The 23,400-nt window shown below is 43.0% G+C and overlaps 1 protein-coding gene and 1 pseudogene across 1 annotated transcript in view; both read left to right on the forward strand.

Moving 5' to 3' along the window:
• The first annotated feature begins 903 nt into the window (after positions 1 to 903).
• LOC105535733 lies at positions 904 to 1,337 on the forward strand (annotated as a pseudogene).
• A 15,781-nt stretch (positions 1,338 to 17,118) lies between these two features.
• Positions 17,119 to 23,400, forward strand: part of LOC105535762 (prostaglandin-E(2) 9-reductase-like) — a 17,049-nt gene continuing 10,767 nt past the window's right edge. Inside the window, exons 1-4 of the mRNA XM_011974953.1 lie at positions 17,119 to 17,205; positions 19,553 to 19,720; positions 20,643 to 20,759; positions 22,772 to 22,894. Of these exons, the coding sequence (XP_011830343.1) occupies positions 17,119 to 17,205; positions 19,553 to 19,720; positions 20,643 to 20,759; positions 22,772 to 22,894 (495 nt within the window). The remainder of the gene's footprint in view (positions 17,206 to 19,552; positions 19,721 to 20,642; positions 20,760 to 22,771; positions 22,895 to 23,400) is intronic.

Consider the following 23,400-nt stretch of genomic DNA (forward strand, 5'->3'; position numbering starts at 1 on the left):
TGTCTGGGGAAAGACAGCAATTTTGTGTTCTAACTCCTTCTGACGGTCATTCGCTGTGTGATCTTGCGAGAAACACCTGAGTTTTTGGGCTTCAGTTTGCTCATCGGTGGAATGAGCTAGTCAAAGGGAACCTGGAAATGATTGCTAAAGTCTCCTTAGATGACCTCATTTGTGTCTGTTTTTGGTCAAAACCCTGAGCTGATGTAATATCAGAGCCAGGCATTAGAGGGCAGCATTAACTAAAATTTGCTGGGAAGTCCACATATGCTGGACCTTATCTTGGAAGTTGGTTTTGTTTTGTTGCAGCAAATATTGATGATAAAATACAAAGTGAGCATACAGAGGTATATACATTATGCGATCTTATGTGGATCATGTTAAGCATTTGGTTCTTTTCCTAAAAGTAATGGGAATACTTCCGATTTTCATGAAGATTCACAAAATAAGAGGTACTAAAGATTCACATGAAGATTCACAAAGTGAGAGATACTGCTAAGACAAATCTAATCACTTCTGTTCACCTTTCCAATTATTATAGGAGAATTTTTTTAAATACTGAGGCAGAATATTCATAGAATCAGTCAGTCACAAAGTAAGAGAAACTGATTAGTCTTAGGCAATTGGCATGAACATTGTAAAAATATATAATAGTTTCTCCTGAAATTGATCAAATAATTCTGAGTCTTTGAAAAATTACAGTGAGTTAATATTAATCTTTATAAATTGGTATGTTTTTGTAATCTGAATATTTCTGTGCATGTGAGGGTGAGATGCTAATATTTAATGCTGCACAGTTCTCTTCTACAATATGCCAGGCTATGTAGTTTAAACGTTTGAGTTGAAAAAAGACATTAATAACCAGTGGGGCCCTTTGTGGCCATCACTGAAGTGGGAGTGGCCAAAATGAAGTTCAATCTCTTTGTGACTTCTGACTGAAGCAGTAACTGCAAAAGGCATTTCAATGCGCCTTCCTACATTCACAGAACTGTTATGTCCTCCCCTCTTTCCAAAGAGCTGAGACAGAAGTACAGCATTTGATCCATGCCCATCTGAAAGGATGATGAAGTTCAGGTTGAGTGAGGGCACCATAAAGGTCAGCAAATTGGCAAAGTAGTCCAGATTTACAGAGAGAAACATGTCATCTACATTGAATGCAGCAGGAAAAGGCTAACGACACAACTGTCTGTGTAGACTTTCCCCCCAGCAAGGGGGTTATCAGTAGACTAAAACTGGACAAAGACCGCAAAAAGATCCTTGCACGGAAAGCCAAATCTCACCAAGTAGGAAAGGAAAAGGGCAAATACAAGGAGAAAACAATTGAGAAGATGCAGGAATAAAGTAATCTTATATACAAGCTTTCATTAAAAGTTGAAAAAAAAACTGGTGGAGATAATGTAACACAGATGTAGTATAGGAAGAGGTTAAAAGTGTCTGCATGCATATGTGTGTGTGTGTGTGCTTGTACGTGTTCATGTGTGTATGCATGGGTGCATGAATGTGTTCTTGTGGTATGTGTGCATGCCTGTGTGTGCATGTATGTAGGCTTGTACTGGTTCTCCTTTACTTTTTTGTTTTAATCAGAGGAAAGTGAGCAATAGGTGAAAAGAGAGAGGGTCTATTTTGATTTAAAAGTAGTGTGGTGGCTGGGAGGGTTAGAATTGCCCCTGGGGAAGGTAATGTTCTTGATTGCAAATCCTACGGCGGGTAAATAAGCCCTTCCATAATCAGAAAAAGCAGCTCACTGTTCTCTAAGGAAGGGAAGGGTGTCCCAGGCAGCACCTGCTCTTGAATTGTGCAAATGTGAAGGAAAAGATTTAAAAAAAATTAGAGTGATCATGGCTGTCTCAGTCTGTTTATGCTTCTTTAACAAAAATGCCATGCACTGGGTGACTTATAAACAGCAGAAATTTATTTCTCAATATTCTGGAGGCTGGGAAGTCCAAGATCAAGGCTAAGGCAGGTTTGGTGTCAGGTTAGGGTCTGTTTCCTGGTTCTCGCTCTGTCCTCACATGGCAGAAGGGGCAAACAAGCTCCTTTGGGCCTCTTTTCTAAGGGCACTAATCCCATTCATGAGGGCCCCATCCTCATGACCTCATCAACTCCAAAGCCCCACTTCTTAATACCATCACCTTGAGGGTAGGATTCAACATATGAATTTTGGAGGGACACAAACATTCAAAACATAGCAATGGCCAAACACACATTGCTAGGGAAGCTAAACAAGCTCATGCTTTCATACTTGAAGCCAAAAATGGCTTTAACATATTTTATAAAAACCAGCACAGTTGAGAGAAAATGGAGATTTAAAATTTCACATAAAGTAAATGGTGATACATCAAAGCCTAATCTGCCATCCGTTTTCCTTTCATCTTCAATAGTTTCATCAATATTTGGTTTTAAGACAATATTCATCAATATTATTTTATTTGATTCAATAATATAATTTATTTGGTTCAAAACCAATATTATTTTACAATATTGTCACAATATGACCACAAATTCAATTCTATACAGGAGGCCCTGAATATACGTCAAAGAAAATAATTGGTTTTAAAACAGTAATTTGGTTTTAAAAAGGGCAGGGGAAAGGAAATTAGAAGATAAACTAGATGACATGATTGTAAAGCAGACTTCGAGTTCAAAAAATGTACTTATCCTTTGGTTCAGGTTAGAAATCCAGTCAATGTTGACTGAAATGAATAGAAGTTGTTCCATGTCCTAAGCTGGGGAGAAGTTGCTGAACCGTGATCAGTGATCCTTAGAGAATCATGAGTAGAATAAGACTGGTGGACAAATGTACATTCATTGTTTGTTGAAATATCAGTTTAATAAAGTGAATTCTGCACACTACAGTTCTAGAAAATTGACATCAACATTGGACAATACTTTTAATTTGTATGTGTGTGTTTGTGTGTGTGTGTGAGACAGGGTCTTGCTCTGTTTTTCAGGTTGGAATGCAGTAGCACGATCTCAGCTCACTGCAGTCTTGACCTCAAGGGCTCAGGGCTCCTAGCTGCTCAGAAGGCTGAGGCAGGAGAATCACTTGAACCTGGGAGGCAGAGGTTTCAGTAAGCTGAGATTGCACCACTGCATTCCAGCCTAGGCAACAGAGCGAGACTCCATCTCAAAGAAAAAAAAAAAAAAGAAAATAGGGCAGCTAGGCATGGTGGTATACTCCTATAGTCCCAGCCATGTGGGAGGCTGAGGTGGAAGGATGATTTAAGCCCAAGAGTTTGAGTCTAGCCTGGGTAACACAGTGAGACCCCATCTCTAAAAACTAAATAAATAAATAAAAACTGGGCAGCTCCTTGATTAATATGTGACATATTTATTATAGAGACAGTTTGGCTTTTAAACTCACAGACAATATTGCTTTGTCTCTGAAGGGACGGCAGACATTTCCAGACCAACTCCCAAAAATGACTAATGGGAGCAAGAGTACCCAAAAGACTACAAACGCTTTCACCAAATCAGAGGTCAGTAAACTGTCCTACATGATTCTGCAAGGAAACTGAAAGATCTATGAGATGTTTGAACAGAGACATTTTAGAGGATTTCCTTTAAATGATGAGAGGATTGAAGGAAATGAGGGTAAATTCTATTAGAGTGTAGCCAATATCTGGAATTGGCAAGGAAGTAAAGATATCCCAATTTTGTTTGGATGGTAGAGATGGTTTAGAGAAGGTGGTCATTGCTAGGTTACTAAATTTGTTACTTTCCAGAAAAATCAAAGGAGAATTAAAGACATCAAATACTACACAAATATAATATGACAGTTGCCCATGAGCTTTGGAAACACTAACAACAAATTTAGTTGAGTTTCTAGATTTTAGTTTTGAAGTTTCAGTTGGTCCAACATGTTCTCAAAAGGATGTAGCCTTTACTGGATCTGATTAGGCATTATATGCATAAAATGTAACATCTTGAATTTCTACTGTAATTATTACCACCTGAGGAATTTCATAGTCCTAGTGATAAGAACAATCCGAATTATGGATTAATTTTTTTCTATGACATATATTCAGGGTCTTCTGTATAGAAATGAATTTGTGGTCATATTGTGACAATATTGTAAAATAATAATGATTTCTGCAAGGTCAAATGCAGCAGACAACAAGGCTTGCCAGCTGTCTTGCTCTACAACTTTCCATAAGAAAAGCAATCTCATGTAGAGACAACACCAGGGATTTTAAAAGAAGAGAGCTATGATTTGGATTCTAGAGAGCATGCTTTCAATGAATGAGTTCATGTTTTTGAGAATGGTTTGTACACTTTAAAATGTTCTATAAATGTGCATTCAACTTAAGTGAAATTGTCTGTGATACTCAGGACCCATTACAATTCAGATGAATGGATTTGGTAGCACCGGAAAGAGTGTAATTGAACTTTATAGGTTTCTTTGGTAAGAAAGCATCCTGTTCTCAATGACTCAGGGGTAGGTACACAATGTTCTGAACCAATAGGGTTTGTTAGGACACTTTCCAGTGATGAGTAGGATTTCTCTGAGGAGTACACCGCTGTTACTCAGAGCAATGATAAGGTAAGCAGGAGTTACGGCTTTGATATTTGCTGTGTTTGCTTCCATCACTGCCTGCTTTTGTGCAATTGCCCTGAATGTGGGATGGATGCAAAGAAGACTGTATTTAACTTACTGGCAAAAGGATGAGGAGGTGGGCGTCTATCAAGATAATGGTAAAGAGAAAACGTCACCAAAATGCAGGAAGAAGACACACACAGACTAACAGGAGCAAAGGATGAATGAGACTTTCACCCATTGGCACAGCAATAGAATGAGGAATAAAATAAAATATCTTCCAGGGTAATCAAAAGCTAGCATATTTTATAGATCATGATAGGTTAACGTCGTCAGATTTTCTGTAATCTACAAAACCTCATGGTTGTTTCAGATAATTTACAATCTTGCATACTGCTATGCCTGTCAGGACTTGTTAAATTTCCACAAAATACAAAAGTTAATGACACTGTGAACCCTGAAGAGATACAACTATTATTCATGGCCAGGCATAGTGGCTCATGCCTCTAATCCCAGCATTTTGGGAGGCTGAGGCGGAAGGATCACTTGAGCTCAGGATTTAGGCCAGCCTGTGCAACACTGTGAGACCTCATCTCTACTAAAAATTTTAAAAAATCAGCCAGGCATGGTGGTGCATGACTGTATTCCTAGTTAGTCAGGAGCCTGAGGTGGGAGGATTGCTTGAGCCCAGGAGATTGGGGCTGCAGTGAGCTATAATCATGCCAATGTACTTCAGCCTGGGCAACAGAATGAGACCCTGTCTCAGAAAAACTCCAACAACATTAACAAAAAAACAAACAAACAATTGTTAGTCATGTGGAGTGATACCGCAAACTTAAACACGTTCCAAGCTATTCTTGCCTTGATCACTCTGTGTTAGCAGAGAAAGGGGACCTTGTTTAAAATATTAAATGGCCAGAACAATAGAGGGACAGTCTACTTGGACTTTCTGAGGAAATTGTTTTCCAAAAACAGCCCAAGAACAGCCCAAGAGAGCTGATTTGTTATAGTTCTAATTGAGGAAGAGAGAAATTATCTATCTCGAGAACTTGGGTGAGAGGCTTGCTTTCTTCTCAGGGAGATTCTGGTGAAGAGACAGAAGACAGATCTGTACATAAACATGAGACAGTGACACAGATGTTTAAGAATTCTCTAACAATAGTCGAAACTCTGGCCCGTCACACAATGCATATTCATGGTGAACCTAAATCATTTGTAGACAACCTACTTCAGGGTCAGGGCTTTATATGTAGCAGAGCAGCTCCCTTGCTGTGATCTGCTGAAAGTCAGCTCTTGATTTGTAAGAAGTATAAATAAAACAGAAAAAAAAAAACTAAAAAAAAAGTCCAAAGGAAATAACAACAAAAGCTAGTCTCTAAACACTCTTTGGCAAGGAGAGCTGAAATACTTACAGACAAGTAATAAACCCACTGTTTTGCTTTAATCTCTTTGAAGGAATAAATTGTTGGCTTATCGAGGGTGCAGCGAAAGGACTGATCACCATCTGATTGATGAGTTTGTGAAGGAGTTCCCATAACTGAGCAGACGTGTTTTGTGCCTGGGCAGTGGTGCTGCCTGTGGTCTCTGAGCAGTGGCCTACGAACGCTGCAGAACTGCAGGGAACAGAAGAGAGTAGGCATTTGCAGGCAGGTGAATGCCACTCTAGGGCACGTGTTAGTCAGGGTTCGCCAGAGAAACAGAACCAACAGGAGACCTAGTTACACGTGTAGAAAGAGAGTTACTATGAGAGATTGGCTCACAGGATTAGGGGTGCTGAGAATTCCTGCGAATTGCCATCTGTGGGTGGGAGAAGCAGGAAAGCTGGTGGTGCAATGTGGTCCAAACCCAGGCCTGTGGGCGAGGAGAGTTGCCAGTGTGAGTCCTGGTCCATATGAAGGTCGGAGAACCAGGAGTGCCAGCAGCCAAAGGCTGGAGAAGGTGGGTATCCTGCTCCCAGAAGAGCGAGTCTGCCCCTCTTCTGCCTTTTTTTTTCTATGTGGGCCCTTGAAGGATTGGATGATGCCCTTCCAAATCGGTGAGGGTGATTTTTTTCTACTCAGTTTATGGATTCAAAATTTGGTTCAGTCAATTCAACTAAAGTACTAATGTCTCTGGAAACACCCTCACAGACATACCCAGAAATAATGTTTTACCAGCTATCCGGGCATGCTTTAGCCTGATCAAGTTGACATTTAAAATTAACTATTGGCCGGGCATGGTGGCTCATGCCTGTAATCCCAGCACTTTGGGAGGCCGAGGTGGGCTGATCACCTGAGGTCGGGAGTTTGAGACCAGCCTGACCAACGTGGAGAAACCCTGTGTCTACTAAAAATACAAAATTAGCCGAGCGTGGTGGCGCATGCCTGTAATCCCGGCTACTCCGGAGGCTGAGGCAGGAAAATTGCTTGAATCTGTGAGGCGAAGGTTGTTGTGAGCCGAGATGGCATCATTGCACTTCAGCCTGGGCAACAAGAGTGAAACTCTCTCTCAAAAAAAAAAAAAAAAAAAAAAAAAAAAAATTAACTATCACAGTGTGTATAAGTGTATGTGTGTGTATATGCATGCATGTGTATATGTGTATATGTGTGTGCATGTATGTATATGTGTGTTTGAGTGTATGTATGTATGTGTATGTGTATATGGGTGTATATGTATGCATGCGTGTGCATATGTGTACGTGTGCATGTGTGTATGTTAAAGATCTCTCCTATAAACCTCAAGAAAGAAGCTGACAAGTTTCTAGAGCAGATTATTAACCCAGCTGGTCACGCCTTCACTGTGCAGCTCCTGGGACCCACGGTCTAAGAATATCTTTTGCCTTTGCATGCCTGGGATGCCTCCTTCCCGTAACCTCTTTCCTGGTCCTCTTTTTTGTGGCTGCAGGACTGACCTGGCAGAACCATGGTCCAGTATACATGTTGAGGTTGTGAAAGACGGCTTCATCCACAAATATTAAATCTGCAGACTAAAATGCCTGTGATATTCATGTGTCTTTCGGGTGAGGTATGTCTCCCACAAATATTGAAAAGAAAGAAAGATAAGCTTGAGTGAAGAGCCCTGGAATCTCCGGAATCTGCAGCCAGTATGTCTTCAACTGTGCTCCATTGCCCATCATTGAGGACTTTCTTCCTGGTTGATTTTCCAGCAATGATGAACCTGTTGTCCTGTGAGTGTCGCGTTTGGTAGGAACAGCCTTCTGCTTCTTCCCGATTACTCCCCCCTTCCTTTCTTTGTCAGGCTGATGCCTCCCTGTAGCTTGGCTTTGAACCTGGTGGAACATTTGGGGTTGCCCTCTGAGGCCTCCCTCCCTCCCAGTGAAGGCAGCTGGGGTCAGGCCTGCCTTGCTATCTCTTGAAAAGCACAGGCTGTCCTCATGATGGAGCCCTTGTCCACACCCATTCCACTCTTGGTTGCCTCATGCCGGCCACACTAAATTTGTCTCAGTGTTTCGAAAACACCAGTTATTTCACATCCTGTTGCTTCGTTCACAGTAATCTCTCTCTGGCATAATCTTTCCTGCCTGCCTCATGTACACTTATATCAGTTTCCTAGAACTGCTATAACACATTGACCAAAACTGGGTGGCTTAAAACTATGGAAACTTATTCTCTCACAGTTCTGAAGTCTGAAATTGAGGTGTTGGCAGAGCTACATTCCCTCTTGGGTATGTGGGTTCTTCAAATATAAGATGCTGACAATTATAAGATGCATTATTATTTTATACACTACCTAAGAAAGAAAAAACTCTGCCAACTAACTTCTGTCATGCTATCAACTTTAAGATGCATCCTGATTTCATTTTATGTGAAAAAATGTGCAATTAATGAAATACAGCATAACCTATAGAAAGTCAAATGAATTCCATTCTCTGGAATCATGAGATTAGGATATATCAAACTGAATAAACAAATAAAGGCACATTGGCAAAATTGGCCAAGCACAAAGAGGTTAAGACAGTGTAGAAAGACGTTGCAAATACGACTTCTATATGCTTATAAGGTTCTGCAATTTTGAAGCACTCACACAAGACTTGGAAGGCAGAAAGAAGCAACAGCCACAGTCCTAGGGCATGTGGTGTTTTCTGCTGGCAGTGAAAGCAAAAGAGGTGGCAGGCACAGCCTCTGGCTTCCAAGGTGACCCCAGGTGGATGTGGGGTGGCTACACTCACCGCACCACCTACTGTGCAGTGGTTACTGGGCTCCTATGTCCAGGGCACTGTGTGGCTCGGGCTTCCCGATTCTGGCCATCATAGCTGTAGATGGAGGTATGTTCTTGAATGCAAGGATTTCCAAGGTAGCCTTCCTGATGGGGCAGGTGCAGACTCTCCTGTGTGGGGTCAGGTACGCACAGTTCTTGGAGCAGTTCCTAGAGATCATGTTAAGCTTCCATTTCCAGGCCTTACCAGTGTTTTCTAAGCAACCAAAATTCTTTGTCTCATTTCTACTTAAAAGGCATAGAACAGTTTCTGTTTCTGGCACTGAGCTCCAGCTAATACAGTGTTTGAAACCAAACATGGTTGCAGGCAACTGAGTCAAGGTTGGAGTATTTGGATAGATTAAATTATGCTGAAGTAACAACTTCCAAATCTCACCAGCTTAACAAAATGAACTTCTATCTGTCATTCATAGTGTCCAGGGCTTTGCTCTAGGTGGACATTCTGGGACTCGGGCTGATATGTTATTTTGGTATGCCAACCTGAGGCTCTGCGACAGGAGAAGGGAGCTGGAGAATTAGGTGCTGCATGCCAAATCAACATACAAAACTCAGTTGCATTTCCATATGCCCATAACAAATTGGTTGAAAAAGAAACAATATAATATTCCATGGTATGTATATATATAACATGTTTTCTTTATGCATTTATCTGTTCATCAACACTTAGGTTGGTCCCATATCTTGGCTACTGTGGAGTGCAGATATCTCTCTGACATGCTGATTTCATTTCTTTGGATACATACCCAGTAGTGGCATTGCTGGATCAAGCGGTAGTTTTATTTTTAGCTCTTTGAGGAACCTCCAACAATTCTTCCTAATGGCCGTTACTCCCGACTGCTCTCTTGGATGCTGGGTGTCTCCTCTTTTCCTGCAGTTCACGCATGTAGAGCATCCAAGGTTGGGAGAAAACTCGGGGTGCTGAAGGCAGTGAGCTTTTCAGTATTAAAGGGCAGCTGTGTCCTCTGAAGTTGGAGTGTCTTCAGCTGTGGCTTATCCCCCGTCAGCAAGCACAGGTCCCTTGGCATGGATTCTGAGGAAGACCTTGGTGAAGAATGCACAGTCCTAGCTCAGGCCAAACTCTGCAACCTTAGCAAACTATTCAATCTGTTATGTTCTTCTGATCATGTGTTACAACCTACAAATGGCAGAGCCGTTGGCACTCAAACACCTGATGTTTATCCCTGGTGTAATCCATGCTCCAGAGAGATAGGAAATCTTTCCTTTGTCTTCTAGGCCAGTTTGGGAAGGTGTTTACCCCTGGGACCAGGGGCTTCACAATTCAGCAATAATTACTGATATGTTTTAGATATTTGTGCATTCCAAATCCCATGCAGAAATGTAATCCCCAGTGCTGGAGGCAGGGCCTGGTGGGAGGTGATTGGATCATGGATGGGATCCCTCATGAATGGTTCAGCGCCATCCGCTTGTGATGAGTTAGCTCTTGCTGTGAGTTTCTGGGAGATCTGGTTGTGTAAAGTATGTGGCATTGTCCCCGCTTGCTCTCTCTTGCTCCCACTCTTGTGATGTGAAACGGGGGCTCCCAACTTACCTTCTGCTATCACTGTAAGCTACCTGTGGCCCTCCCCAGAAGCAGATGCCAGCACCATACTTCATGTCCAGCCTGCAGACCATGGGCCAATTGAACCCTTTTTCTTTATCAATGACCCAGTCTCAGGTATTCTTTCATCATGATGCAATTGCCCTGATACCATCACTCCCATGTCCTAGTTTCAAGGAAGGCTGTTTTAGTCCCAGCCCAGGGAAAGATGTGAAGATATAGCCTCACAAAATTGAATGTGGAACTCTTGGACTTATTCTTAACATGCCTGACTTTAAAAAAAAAACAAAAACAAAAACACTAGGAACAGTTGCATGTAAAAGACACTCAGTAAATATTTCTGGAACTGAATTTCAGGTAGGCTGTCTAGTCCCACCTGTTAATCCTAACATCTGGGAAAGGTGGCTTCAATTTTGTGAATGCTTAAGAAGCCTTAATGAGATTTAAGAATTTTTCCCAGGAACAAATAAGTTTTCATGTTATCCACCTCAGTGAACACTGTGACACTTTACATAACCCAGCATTCCTGCCCCATCAGCCTCAACTACCGGAGAAGGCGGCATTTCATTGATATCCCATTGAGGAGGCAGGGCCAGGGTCAGCCTGATTGACTGACACTCCTGTCTGCTTAGTGCCCCTCCTCCTCCCTCTCCTGCTCTGCTGTAGAGCCCAGGAGGGCAGCCTCTTTAGTTCTGGGTACTGCCTTCTCTGCCTGCTGCCTTCCAGCTGGGCTTGGCCACTGTGAGGCGCTGCTGAGAGCAGAAAGGGAAGCCGGAGTCCCAGTGCCACACCTCCCTTCTGTGGGGGACACAGCAGCGTCCATCCCCCTAGTCATCCTGGCTGCCTCCCTCAGGCCCTCCGTGGTTGCTGCTGCTTCCAGGGTGCCCGGGCTCTGCCCCCAGCACTGCCTCTGCTTCTCTAGCCTAGGAGGGTAGCGGCTTCCTGGGTTTAAAAGCCTCTGGGTTGCTTGTTTCCTGACTGGCTTCTTTGTAGATACTCCCATCGTCTGATGACACATCTTCTGTTCAAATAAGAAGCATGGATTTTTCTATCCTGGTTCATGACTGATGCTGTTCCCTCAAGATGTCCCTGGTCACCTCTGAACCTCCTCAGGGCTGCCACCCTGCACCTGTCCACAAGCGGCCAAGCGTGAACTCTCCCTGTGGCCACCCTGCCGGCCTGCTGTGCTGCTGTGTTCTGTGACTAGAGCATTTGTCACTCAGATGGGCACAGCTGTACTCTGCTGAGGAAGGCTCTGCTGTTAGTCCCAGCCCCAAGGGGAGGGATGACGATTGCTTTGCTGCTCTGTTTGAGTGCAACGTGGGCCTCTCAGTTTCCCACTGCAAAAAACAGTGTTGGATGCAACCTTTAATAAGGATTTAGAAACAGTTTGGAGATCGCAGAAAATAAGAACAGAGCACAGAACAACCTAAAAACCCCACTGTTCCTATGCTTAGAGCTCAATTTCATTCATTCCACAAATATTTATTGAGCACTGACCACGTACTAGGGAGCTCTTCTAGGTGTGGTGATTAGCGTTGGAGAAGTCGGTCAATAAATATGAAAACACACCACAAAATGAGTGAATAATTCAGGCAATTGCTCTGGTCACGATTGTTCTGAAGAAACTAAAACAGAGGAGTGAGATGGAGAGACACAGTGGGGACTGGGGAGCTACTTTGATTAGAGCGACAGAGGGACAAAGACATCACCAAGAAGGTGAGACTGAAGCCAAAACCCAATGATGAGAGAGGGGGTGACAGGAGGCTCTGGACAACCTCTACACAGGTAGGTACAAGTCTCTATGTGACTCTCACATTTTCCTAGAGAAGAGCTTGACAAGGACATGCCCATCTTGTTACAGGGGCAGGGAGTGAGCCTCAGGAGATCTCAACTGAGTCTGCACCTTTGCTTGGGATGCAGGACCTGGGAGAGGTGGCTCAGAGCAGCATGAAGGCCTTGGCCTGGGGGGAGAGGGGGAGGCAGACCTGGGAGTGAGGGGCGGTGAGCAGCCCCAGAACACTGACTATTATGAGAATGACCCGCTGCTATGGCCTCCCTTTGCCCCGTGCAATGGATGGAATCTTTCCATGTCCATCAAAGCCATATATGAAGCCTTAACCCCCAAGGTAATGCTGTTTGGTGGTGGGTCCTGTGGATGTGACTGGGTCGTGAGGGTGGAACCCTCATGAATGGGATTAGAGCCCCTCTTAGTCCATTTATTGTTGCTATAAAGGAGAACTTGAAGCTGGGTAATTTCTAGAGCAAAGTGTATTCCGCTCACAGTTCTGCTGACTGGAAGTTTCAGGTTTGGGCTTCTGGTGAGGGCCTCAGGCTGCTTCGAAGCATGGAAGGTGAAGGGGAGCTGGTGTGTGCAGAGATGGCCTGGTGAGAGGAGAAGCAGGAAGGAGGGGAGGGGCCAGGTTCTGTTTAACAACCAGCTTTCTTGGGAACTAATAGAGTAAGACCTGACCCCTCCCCAGAGAGGGCATTCATGTATTCATGAGGGGCCAACCCCATGACCCCAAACCTCCCATTAGACTCCACCTCCAACCATGCAGATCATACCTCAACATGGGATTTGGAAGGGACAAACATCCAAACTACACCAGTGCTTCTGATAAAATAGCCCCCAGGAGATCTCATGCCCATTTCGCCATATGAGGACAGTGAAAGGACAGCTGTCCGTGACGCAGGACGCAGGCCCCTGCCAGACCCTGAGTCTGCCAGCACCTTGATCTTGGACTTTTAGCTTTCAGATCCGTGAGATATCTATGTCTTTTGTTTATAACCCACCCAGTGTACAGTACTTTGTCACAGCAGCCTTAACAAACCAGACTCTCAGTCAGAAGGCATCGTCTGAACCAGACTTTTCAGAGGGCATTTTGAGAACTCTGAAAGGTGATCTTTTTGGCTCCCTGCTTGTGTGGGGTGGTAAAGGAGGGGTGAGGTGTGTTTTTCCAGTGAGTCGGGCTGCATTTCTCTTTGTTGCTTGACAATGGACTCCCTTTTATTCAGAGAGGATTATATGGGTGTGTCTTAGTCTGTTTCCTGTTGCTGTAACAGAATAGCTGAGACTGAGTGACTCATAAAAAATAGAAAGTTATTTGGCTCAGTCTTGGAGGCCTGAAAGTCCCAGATCACAGGACCCACATCTGGTGAGGACATCTGTGCTGTGTCATCCCATGGCAGAAGGCAGGGAGCGCGAAAGCAGGGGTAAGAGGATGACAGAACAAGAGAGGGCCGAAATGACTTTTACAGTAACCCAATGTCATGATAATGGACCCATTTTCACAATAATGAGGTCAGTGCTTCGTGAGAGCAGGGCCGTTATGACCTAGTGACCTCTTAGAGGGCACATCTCTTTACACTCTGCATTGGGGATTATACTTTCAACACATGGACACATTCAAACCACAGCGAGGTGTTTGGCGTTTTATCACCATGCCATGTTCACATTTCTCCCGTAACCCTGGGTTACCCTTTCCTCGTGAATTGCAGCGTGCTTGCTGAACTCTTGTTCTGTATGGTTAAATCTCCTATCAGAGTTTTGGGACTCTATCCAACTCTTTGTTGTTTTGCTGTAAATAACGACTTTTCTTGCCGTCCAGCAAAATGTTTTAAAACAAGATGATACTTGATATGGAAGGGCTCAAACATCCTTTATTGCTCTGATAAATAACTCACTTGGTGTGGGAAAGAAGAAATTTTTATCCCCTCATCATCCTATCTGTTGGTCCCCACTAAAGAAAATCCGCCAGGATTTCCTTCAGTGCAGCTAAAAGGGTGGTGCTGATAGCTGAGACTTGCTCTGAGGGGAGAACAAACTTGCTCAGTTCTTGAAGGCCTCAGTTTTTAGCTGGCTTGTGGGCAGAGGCCAGCCTCAGTTCCTCTCCATGTGTGCCTCTCCAACAAAACCACTCATTTTATCAAAGCCTGCAAGCTGAGAAGACTGCTGAGTTGCTTAGCGTGATTGAAGTGGCAATCCTGTCTTTCCTAACGATGGAAAGAGTACTTTTTTTGGAGTTACAGTATTCTATTGGTTAGAATAAAGACACAAGTACCAGCCATACTCAAGAAGAGAAGTTTGCCCAAGGGCATGAGTACCAGGAGGCAGGGATCTAGTGGAACGTCTTGCCATCTGCCCACTTCCTGTCTCATGAACAATGAGCTGCCTCGGTTCATGAGACAAGGAGCTCCATCCTGTCTCGTTAGTAGTCTTCTAGAAATCTTAGAAAATAAAAAAGTGCTGGGAAACCAGAGACAATCATCTTTCCAATTACAAAGGGAAGATGGATTCTGAAAACGATATACCATAAGGCATGACATCAAATCTAGAAATGTTTTAGGATAATGTTTAATGCAAGTGTAATGAGAATAGGGCCAGGGAGCACGAAGTCCTGCTATGGCTTCACTAAGAATGAAACTGGCCCATTTTCTTTCACTACTAAGTTCGTAGATTCCTGAATCGGAAGTAGGGGAGAAACAGTTGTTTTTTTACATTAGCCAAGCATTTAGGGCAAAATACAGATAAATATTGGAGGAATGTTAGACAAATTTTTTAGCCTGTTGAATTGTGGACTCCAGACAGTTCACATCAATGAAGACAGAATTTTCTTGTGACTTGATACGGAACATCTCTGTTTAGTGCAAAAGCTTTAGCAATGGAATATAAAAGGATATTCTCATCAAATTTATAGCAAACACAATGTTGAGATAAATGCAACCAATTGGACTCATGGAATCAGACAGAGTCTTGACCTTGACCAGCCAGAGGATGAGTTGAAAGTAAGATAAATTATAATTGTATGTTTCACAATTGGCTATAAAATACCAATGGCACAAATACAGGTTGCAAGAAGCACAACATAATAGAAGCATTAAAGAAAACATGAGTTAGGTGTTTTATCTAGCAGAAGTTCCTTATTAGTTGAGAATGTAATTTGAATGATGTGGTTTCTTGGTCTGGATGGTAGAAGCTATAATAATAAAGGGTATGCAGGGAAGGGTATCAGCTTCATCTAGGGAGGTCATAGAAGGAGTCATAAAGGATGTGTGGTTGGAGGAGGTGCATTTTGGATAAGTAAGAAGTCATTAAACTGCTGAAAACTAGGTGGGATAGAGAAAGTTGTTCCAGAAAGAGGCAATGGCTGAAGGAAAGGCAAGAATACAGACATTTATCTATGATTTCAGACAAATTTTTCGCACCAAAAGGATTCAAGAAAACAAGACAATGAGAATCAAAACATGAAATGGGCCTTGGTACAGAAGACAAAGATAATGAAAGTAGGAGTAAGTCTTCCTAAGAAATGTTGTTACATGTGTGCTTGGGACCAGGTGTCAGGCTTTGTTCAAGAAATTTTCAGCGAAGTATTGTTATGGGATTTATGATGAAAGGAATGGTGAGGAAGTTAACTTAGGTCCTCTGGGAAAATCAGTGTTTAGAATCACTAGCCTGACGATAGTTTTATACCTTGTAAAATAAGTCTGGTGCAATTATCAAAGACATATTTGCATGCTTTTTTAAAAACTTTTATTTTAAGTTCAGGGGTACATGTTCAGGATGTCCAGGTTTGTTACATATGTAAACCTGTGTCATGGGGGTTTGTTGTACTAATTAGTTCATCACCCAAGTATTAAGCCCAGTACCCATTAGTTATTTTTCCTGATCTTCTCCCTACTCCCACCCTCCACCTTCTAATAGGCCCCAGTGTGTGTTGTTCCCCTGTATGTGTTCTCATCATTTAGCTCCCACTTATAAGTGAGAACATACAGTATTTGGTTTTCTGTTCCTGCATTAGTTTGCTAAGGATAACAGCTACTATCTCCATCCATATTCCTGCAAAGTGTGTGTTCTAATTCTTTTTCATGGCTGCATAGTATTCCATGATGTACATGCACCACATCCTGTTTATCCAGCCCATCATCGATGGGCATTTGGGTTGATTTCATGTCCTTGCTATTGTGAATAGTGCTGCAATGAACATACACACCCATGCATCTTTATAATATAAAAATTTTTATTCCTTTGGGTATATGCCCACTAATGGGATTGCTAGGTTGAATGGTACTTCTGACTTTAGGTCTCTGAGGAATCACCACACTGTCTTTCACAATGGCTGATCTAATCTATACTCCCACCAACCGTATATAAGCGTTCACTCCTCTCCACAACTTTGCCAGCATCTGTCATTTTTTTGACTTTTTAATAATAGCCATTCTGACTGGTGTGAGTTGGTGTCTCATTGTGGTTTTGATTCGCATTTCTCTAATGATCTGTGATGTTGAGCATTTTTCATGTTTGTTAGCTGCATGTTTGCCTCCTCTTGAGAAGTGTCCATTCATGTCCTTTGCCCACTTTTTATTGGGGTTGTTTGTTTCATTCATGTAAATTTGTTTAAGTTCCTTATAGATGCTGGATATTAGACCTTTGTCAGATGCATAGTTTGCAAAAATCTCCCATTTCATAGGTTGTCTATTTACTCTGTTGATAGTTTCTTTCAGCATGTTTAATTTTTTAACTTAGAAATCAAGTGTGTACAACGCTGAAGAGAAAATTCAAACTCTTCTAGCATGCAAATATTTCTGTACGATTTTCCTGTAAGACAGGCCTGTAGAGACACGGAAGAATCAGAACAAAGTCAATGGATTGATTTCAACTTCATTTTGAAATTATAGGCAGCTGTAATCTCCGCCCCGCCCATCTTGTATTTGATGGAAATAAAGAACGCGGCAGCCTTGTCTCCTACTGGGCTCTCAGTGAGGATACGGAAGGAAAGGCAGAGTCAGATTAGCTGGGCTGTGGGTGGTGATGGAGCTGAAGCAAAGCCATTCTGTGAGGCTGAATGATGGACACCTCATGCCGATGCTGGGATTTGGCACTTATGCTCCTGATCATGTAAGTGGACCTCTGGAGGTTGAGGGGTCTTATATTTTTTTGCACTAAGAGGATGATAAGCTGTTGACCCTGAGAGTTCGGAGGTTGAACTCCATTCTTGCTTAGAAATGTGAAGGGCCACACTCTTGGCTCCACTCTTGGTTAGAAATGTGAAGGGCCACACTCTTGGCTCCACTCTTGCTTAGAAATGTGAAGGGCCAAGGGCCCGGGGGAAGCGGAAGCCAGCATGAATGCTTGCTGGCAGCTTTGCTGTGAGGTTGTTGGGGCTGGAAGTATTTGCCAGGGAGTTTCGACCATCCAAACCTTTTGTCATGTAGGAAGACACTGTGATTTGAAACATTAGGTAATTCGATGGGAAGACTTAGGGGGTACAACATCACAGTAAGGACTGAATTGTGTTTCTCCAAACACACCACACAGTCATCCACTCAGTTCACACCATACAGTCATCCACTCAGTTCACACCATACAGCCACCCACTCAGTTCATGGCAGAGAACTTGAAGTGTCACACTCTGGTCACAGTAATGTAAGGGCAGCTTTGGGGTTGCTTTGGAGGGATTACCCCCAAAATGAGAGACCAATGGATGGGCTCAATCTTGGTAGAACTCTGTCACGAGATATCACTAGATAACAGCTGCCAGAAAGAGTCAGTAGGTTTCCAATGGCATAATTATCCATTTCATCCATTAGGCATAATGTGTGTCTTATATATGTTTTATATAATGTTTATTACTCTTAGAAAAGACAGAAAAGTGCCATAGAGAATAGAACAAAATTCCCCATAACCCCCTCATTTACCGTAATAAATTGTACTACATGCATATGCTTAATATTCAGACGTTTTAAATGCACTAAGTGAAAAAGAAGCGTCCTTAATACTCTAATTGGTGTTTTTACCTTAAGTCGCTGCAGGAATGAGAAGTTTTTTTCCTGCATGTGTGTTCTCTGTCTTTTGTCCTGCTGTTCTAGGAAGCTTGCTAGGGCAGAATCTCAGATTTAGCCGTTAAACTATCCCCTGTTTGAAATTTGAGGCAGAGCATGTACATATTATTGTCCAAACGTTGCAACGCCAGCTTGGTGAGGTGACATCTCCGTCCTGGGTGAAACCAGGCCAACTATTGACTGGAACCCTTACTAATAACACAAACATATTTTGCATGTTATATGTATGATAGACTGTATTCTTCTAATACAGTAAGCTAGAGAAAAGTAAGCTAGAGAAAAGAAACTCTTATTAAGAAACTCATAAGGAAGAGATGATATATTTGCTATTCATTAAGTGGAAGTAGCTTGTTACAAAGGTCTTCATCCTTGTCATCTTCACACTGTGTAGGCTGTGGAGGAGGAGGAAGAAGAAGGGTTGGGGTTTCTATCTCTGGGGTGGCAGAGGCAGAAGAGGTGAAGGAGCGGGAAGGGAGGCAGGAGAAGCAGGCACACTTTGTACTTTTGATTGAAACAAAATCATGTATAAGTGGGACTGTGCAGTTTAAACCTGTGTTGTTCAAGGGTCAGCTGTATATGTGTGTAGTGCGTGTATGTGTATCAATTGACCTGTCCTTCCTATGGAGTGACTTAGAAAATTTCTCCCAGTATCAGAAGTTTTCCTGTTGGTTGTTCTTGTACAATTGATTCCTGTGGAATGAGATGTGATTTTTCCATGCTCCAGGGTGAAGCCCATTCCACTAATTTATTAGGGAGTAGAAACTTACAGGAGGTTAGTTGCTGGCCCCGGAGTGTGCAGGTCTATCATGGAAACCCACGTGATCCAAAGGGGAGCAGGAGGCCAGCAGATAGTGAAGATGCTATTGGGTAGCAAAGACATGGGCTCAACCTAAATGCCCGTCCACGGTAGACCAGATAAAGAAAATGTGGTACATAAACACCATGGAATACTGTGAAGCCACAAAAAAGAACTAGATTATGTCCTTTGCAGCAACATGGATGAAGTTTGAGGCCCTTATCCTAAGCAAACTAACACAGAAACAGAAAACCAAATATCGCACGTTCTCACTTACATGTGGGAGCTGAACAACACCCAGGGATACTGGGAGGGGAATGACAGACACCGGAGCCTATTTGAAGTTGGAGGGTGGGTGGAAGGAGGGAATCAGAAAAAGTATTTATCAGGTACTATGCTCATTACCCAGCTGACAAAATAACCTGTATACCAAACGCCTGTGACACACAGTTTATCCATATAACAAAGCTGCCCGTGTGCCCTGAACCCAAAGTAAAAGATTAAAAAAAAAAAAAAAAGGAAAAGAAAAAGAAAATGCCGCTATGGAAATCTATTGATTTTCTCTGAGTCAGGCAGGTCATTGACTCCTCTTACTCCTGTTTTATAGACCCCCAAGAGCAAGGCTGGTGAAGCCACCAAAGTGGCTATTGATGTAGGCTTCCGTCACATTGATGCAGCGTTCTTCTACCAAAACGAGAAGGAGCTCGGAAAGGCCATTCGAGAGAAGATTGCTGATGGCACTGTGAAGAGAGAGGACATTTTCTATACTACCAAGGTGACAGTTCTGTGTGTGCAGTGGCCAGAGGCCACCGTCAGTTCAGATGTATTATTTAGAAAAACAATGTGGTCTCAGTTTGACCAATGTATTTACCTAATATTGTGAAGGCACATTATCAAAACATAGGAACAATGTATTTATTATCTAATATTGTGAAGGCACATCATCAAAATACAGAAGAGGCTGTAGTTTTGCTCTGAAATGTGTGAAAGGTGGGACACAGTTCTTCAATGTCTCTGAGCAGTAGATATTATTCCGATATAAAATGATATTGATAATACTTAAGTCATTGTTATACGATTACCCAAGGCACTCTGGGGCCACTCCATTAATTCTTAGTAATTGTTCTCAGGACATATCAAGTGAGGTTGGGATATTGTTCAGAAAAGGGAGCCAGACTAGGAAATACTTTTTTCTTTTTCAACTCGGCATTGAGTTTCCTGAATGTTATAACATTTTCCTAGCGTGGAAAACCTTTCTTCCAATGTAAACAAAGCTTTGGTTTGTGGAGATATATCCTATGCATGCTTACACCGATGACAACCTGTTGTTAGGATGCATCTCTCAGCAGAATTGTTTTGAGGAATTCATTATACAGGACAGTAGAATCCATTCCCCCTGTCCTAACATTTCTTGACTGCTCTCAGAGGATGATGCCATTAACCCTTGATACATTAAAGTTGATTTTCCTGCTCCATCTAAGTTTTATTCACAGTTTTCTTACATTGCAGTCTTTCAAGTAAATCTCAGCATCTCATCAAGGATGTAATTTACCCTGAATAACACAAACGTAGCCCCAGCTCTTTTAGTTTTAGACCGCAGTGTTTTGTTACTCACGTGTCAATTTCTAACTGTTATGTTTAATTTTGGTCCCCACATATGTGAAATCATACGCTACTTTTTCTTTTGTTCACTGCAGCTTTGGACAACTTTCTTTAGGCCAGAATTAGTTCGCCCAGCCCTGGAAAGGTCACTGAAGAAACTTCAACTGGACTATGTCGATCTCTTCATTATCCACAATCCATTGGCTATGAAGGTCAGCTTTTGTTTTTCCCTTCTTATGCCCCAGACAGTTTTATCACTGTTATTAGCACCTCCATTGTCTCATTCCAGCTTGATTTCCTGGGTTCTTTCTGAGAGAGGTAGGTTTGAGTGAATTGCATAGAATTGCTAAATCATTCATGAGTCTCCTTCACAGCCGAGTGACATTGAAATTTTCTGTCTGTGCTCATTCCCCAGCCTTAAGCGAGATGCAGGTTCGATGATCTCACTTCCTCTGTGCTAGAAAGGTGAGGGCACTGCCCTGCGTTTCTTAATGATTATATTCCTGAGTGTAGGTTCTGAGCTATTAGGTTACTGCAGACTACAGAGATACAACGTGAAATCTCCACCTCTTTATGGTGAGGGTTTCTCCCATATGTACCCCTCAGCCCCCAGGAGAGAGAGGTACCCGGGGTGGCACATGTGGCACAACTGGACTCCTTTGGGCTTCACTGATCCAACCTCTCATCACAGTGGACATTGACTAAGCACATCTGATGTCCTCATTATCTGAGTTGGGTGAGCATAAACTGAGGCTAAACACACTGATCAATAGTTGTGGTAAGCTCTGTCCTCCACACCAGCCTGTCCTTCGGAAATGAAATAAATTTCAACTGCAGGGACAGCATTCTTAGTGAAGTGTGGGGGTGTACGGAGGAAGGAGCCTGCAGATAACTGTGGAGAAAAAGTGTTTTGCTACCGTCTCTCAGATTGTTCTCATCTTTCTTTTTTCCCATGTCTTCTCTTACCGACCCGCTCCACACACGCACATGCACATCCACACCTATCCTTATCTACACACATGTGCTCATGCATACACACATATGCACACAGGCACACACACATGCACGCATGCATACACACACATGCACACAGGCACACACACATGCACTCACGCATACACACACATGCACACAGGCACACACACATGCACACATGCATACACACATCTGCGCATGCAGACACACAAGCACACGCATCCACACACATGCACACATGCATGCTCAGATTAATAACCACAGCCTCCTGAAAGCGGTGTGGTTAAGCTCCTTAAGCACCAGAAAGGGAATTTTCATACAAAACCTTCTTCTTTATCCTCTGTTTTCTCTGTTTTCCAGTCTGGGGAGGAATTGCTGCCTAGGGATGCCAGTGGAAACATTATTTTTGACACTGTGGACCTTCGTGACACATGGGAGGTATGTTCTGCTGCAGACACCAGGCAGCGCTGTGTGGTGAGGTTGGAATCACAGAAGGAGGGGTCAAAAGAGATGTGGTTTTCGCTCCAGCAGTTCTCTGACCTCAGACGTGGAACTTCTCTGCGCCTCCGTGTTCTCATCGGTGAAGTGAGGGAGTGGAATGAGATGACCCCTATGGTCCATGTTTAATTTTAACTTCTATGGCTCCTCATAGACATGGAAGCAGCTTTACCCTTGAGATCAGGTTGAGGACATGAGCCCTAAGGAGGAGTCAGTATAGAGAAGCACAAAAGGAGTCAGCACTTTATCCCAGGACAGAAACACATCACAGAGGAGAACAGTTGCGGCCTGACTCAGCAGGAGGGTGGAAGGAGCAGGACAGTGAACCTGCCCTTGCAGCACCTATACCATTCATTTGTTTTTATCATTGTAGAAAGAGGCAGCAACAGACCCTTTACTAGAGGAAAGGCTGAGAGTTTCTTTTGCCCTTGACTGTGGTGTAGTTTGTTAACTATTGCATCCTAACAGCAAAATAGGTACCATAGAAGTAAGTGGGACAGGTAAGAGGAAATGGAAAAGCAGCTTTATGTTTATTTGGTGTCCCGAGTGTGCATGTAATACAATTAAGGAGACAAATATGTATACGGAACAAGAAAGCGCATTCAAAATTAATTTATTCAAGTGATAAAACTGTTTGATTCATTATAATTGTAATATATCATAAGTCAGATTTTCAGTTTATAAAAAGTCAGTGACAAATGAAATGGACAAACTACAGCAAAGGTCTACCATCCATTTCCTTCCTTCCCAGGCCCTGGAGAAGTGCAAAGACGCAGGTCTAACCAAGTCCATTGGGGTGTCTAATTTCAATCGCAAGCTGCTGGAACTCATCCTCAACAAGCCAGGGCTCAAGTATAAGCCCACCTGCAACCAGGTGAGCCCTTAGCCTACCGGGGCCTTCTCTGACTTTCTGCTCTTCACACACTTGCCACTTAATCATGCTGCCAAGTTTCTGGCTTTATATCACCTGTGTAGATGACCGTTCCTTTCACAGAAAGAGAAAATACTAGAGAAAAAGCAGTGTGAGTGGAGCAGAAGAGCCTGACTTCAGTTCTTTGGGGCTGGCTGTGAAGTTCCTATGAGACAGCCAAGTGGAGGCAGAGTTGGGAGGTGGTCGCTTTGGTCTGGAGCTCAGGGGGTGGTCTAGGTGGAGATACAGATGTTTGGAATCATTGCTTTATAGATGGTAACAACTCACAGACAAGGATTAGCTCTCCTAGGGAAAGTTCATGAATGAAAAGGAACAGGCAGGAAAGTTCACAGCAGAGGGTGAGGCAGAGAGGCACTGGCAAGGAGATTGAACAGGAGCTGCCAGACAGGTGGAGACAACCAGGAGACTGTGGCATCAGGAGCCAAAGAAAGAGCATTGAAGTGGCTTGA

This window comes from Mandrillus leucophaeus, unplaced genomic scaffold (genome assembly GCF_000951045.1).
Source record: "Mandrillus leucophaeus isolate KB7577 unplaced genomic scaffold, Mleu.le_1.0 Scaffold15, whole genome shotgun sequence".
Taxonomy (NCBI): Eukaryota; Metazoa; Chordata; class Mammalia; order Primates; family Cercopithecidae; genus Mandrillus; species Mandrillus leucophaeus.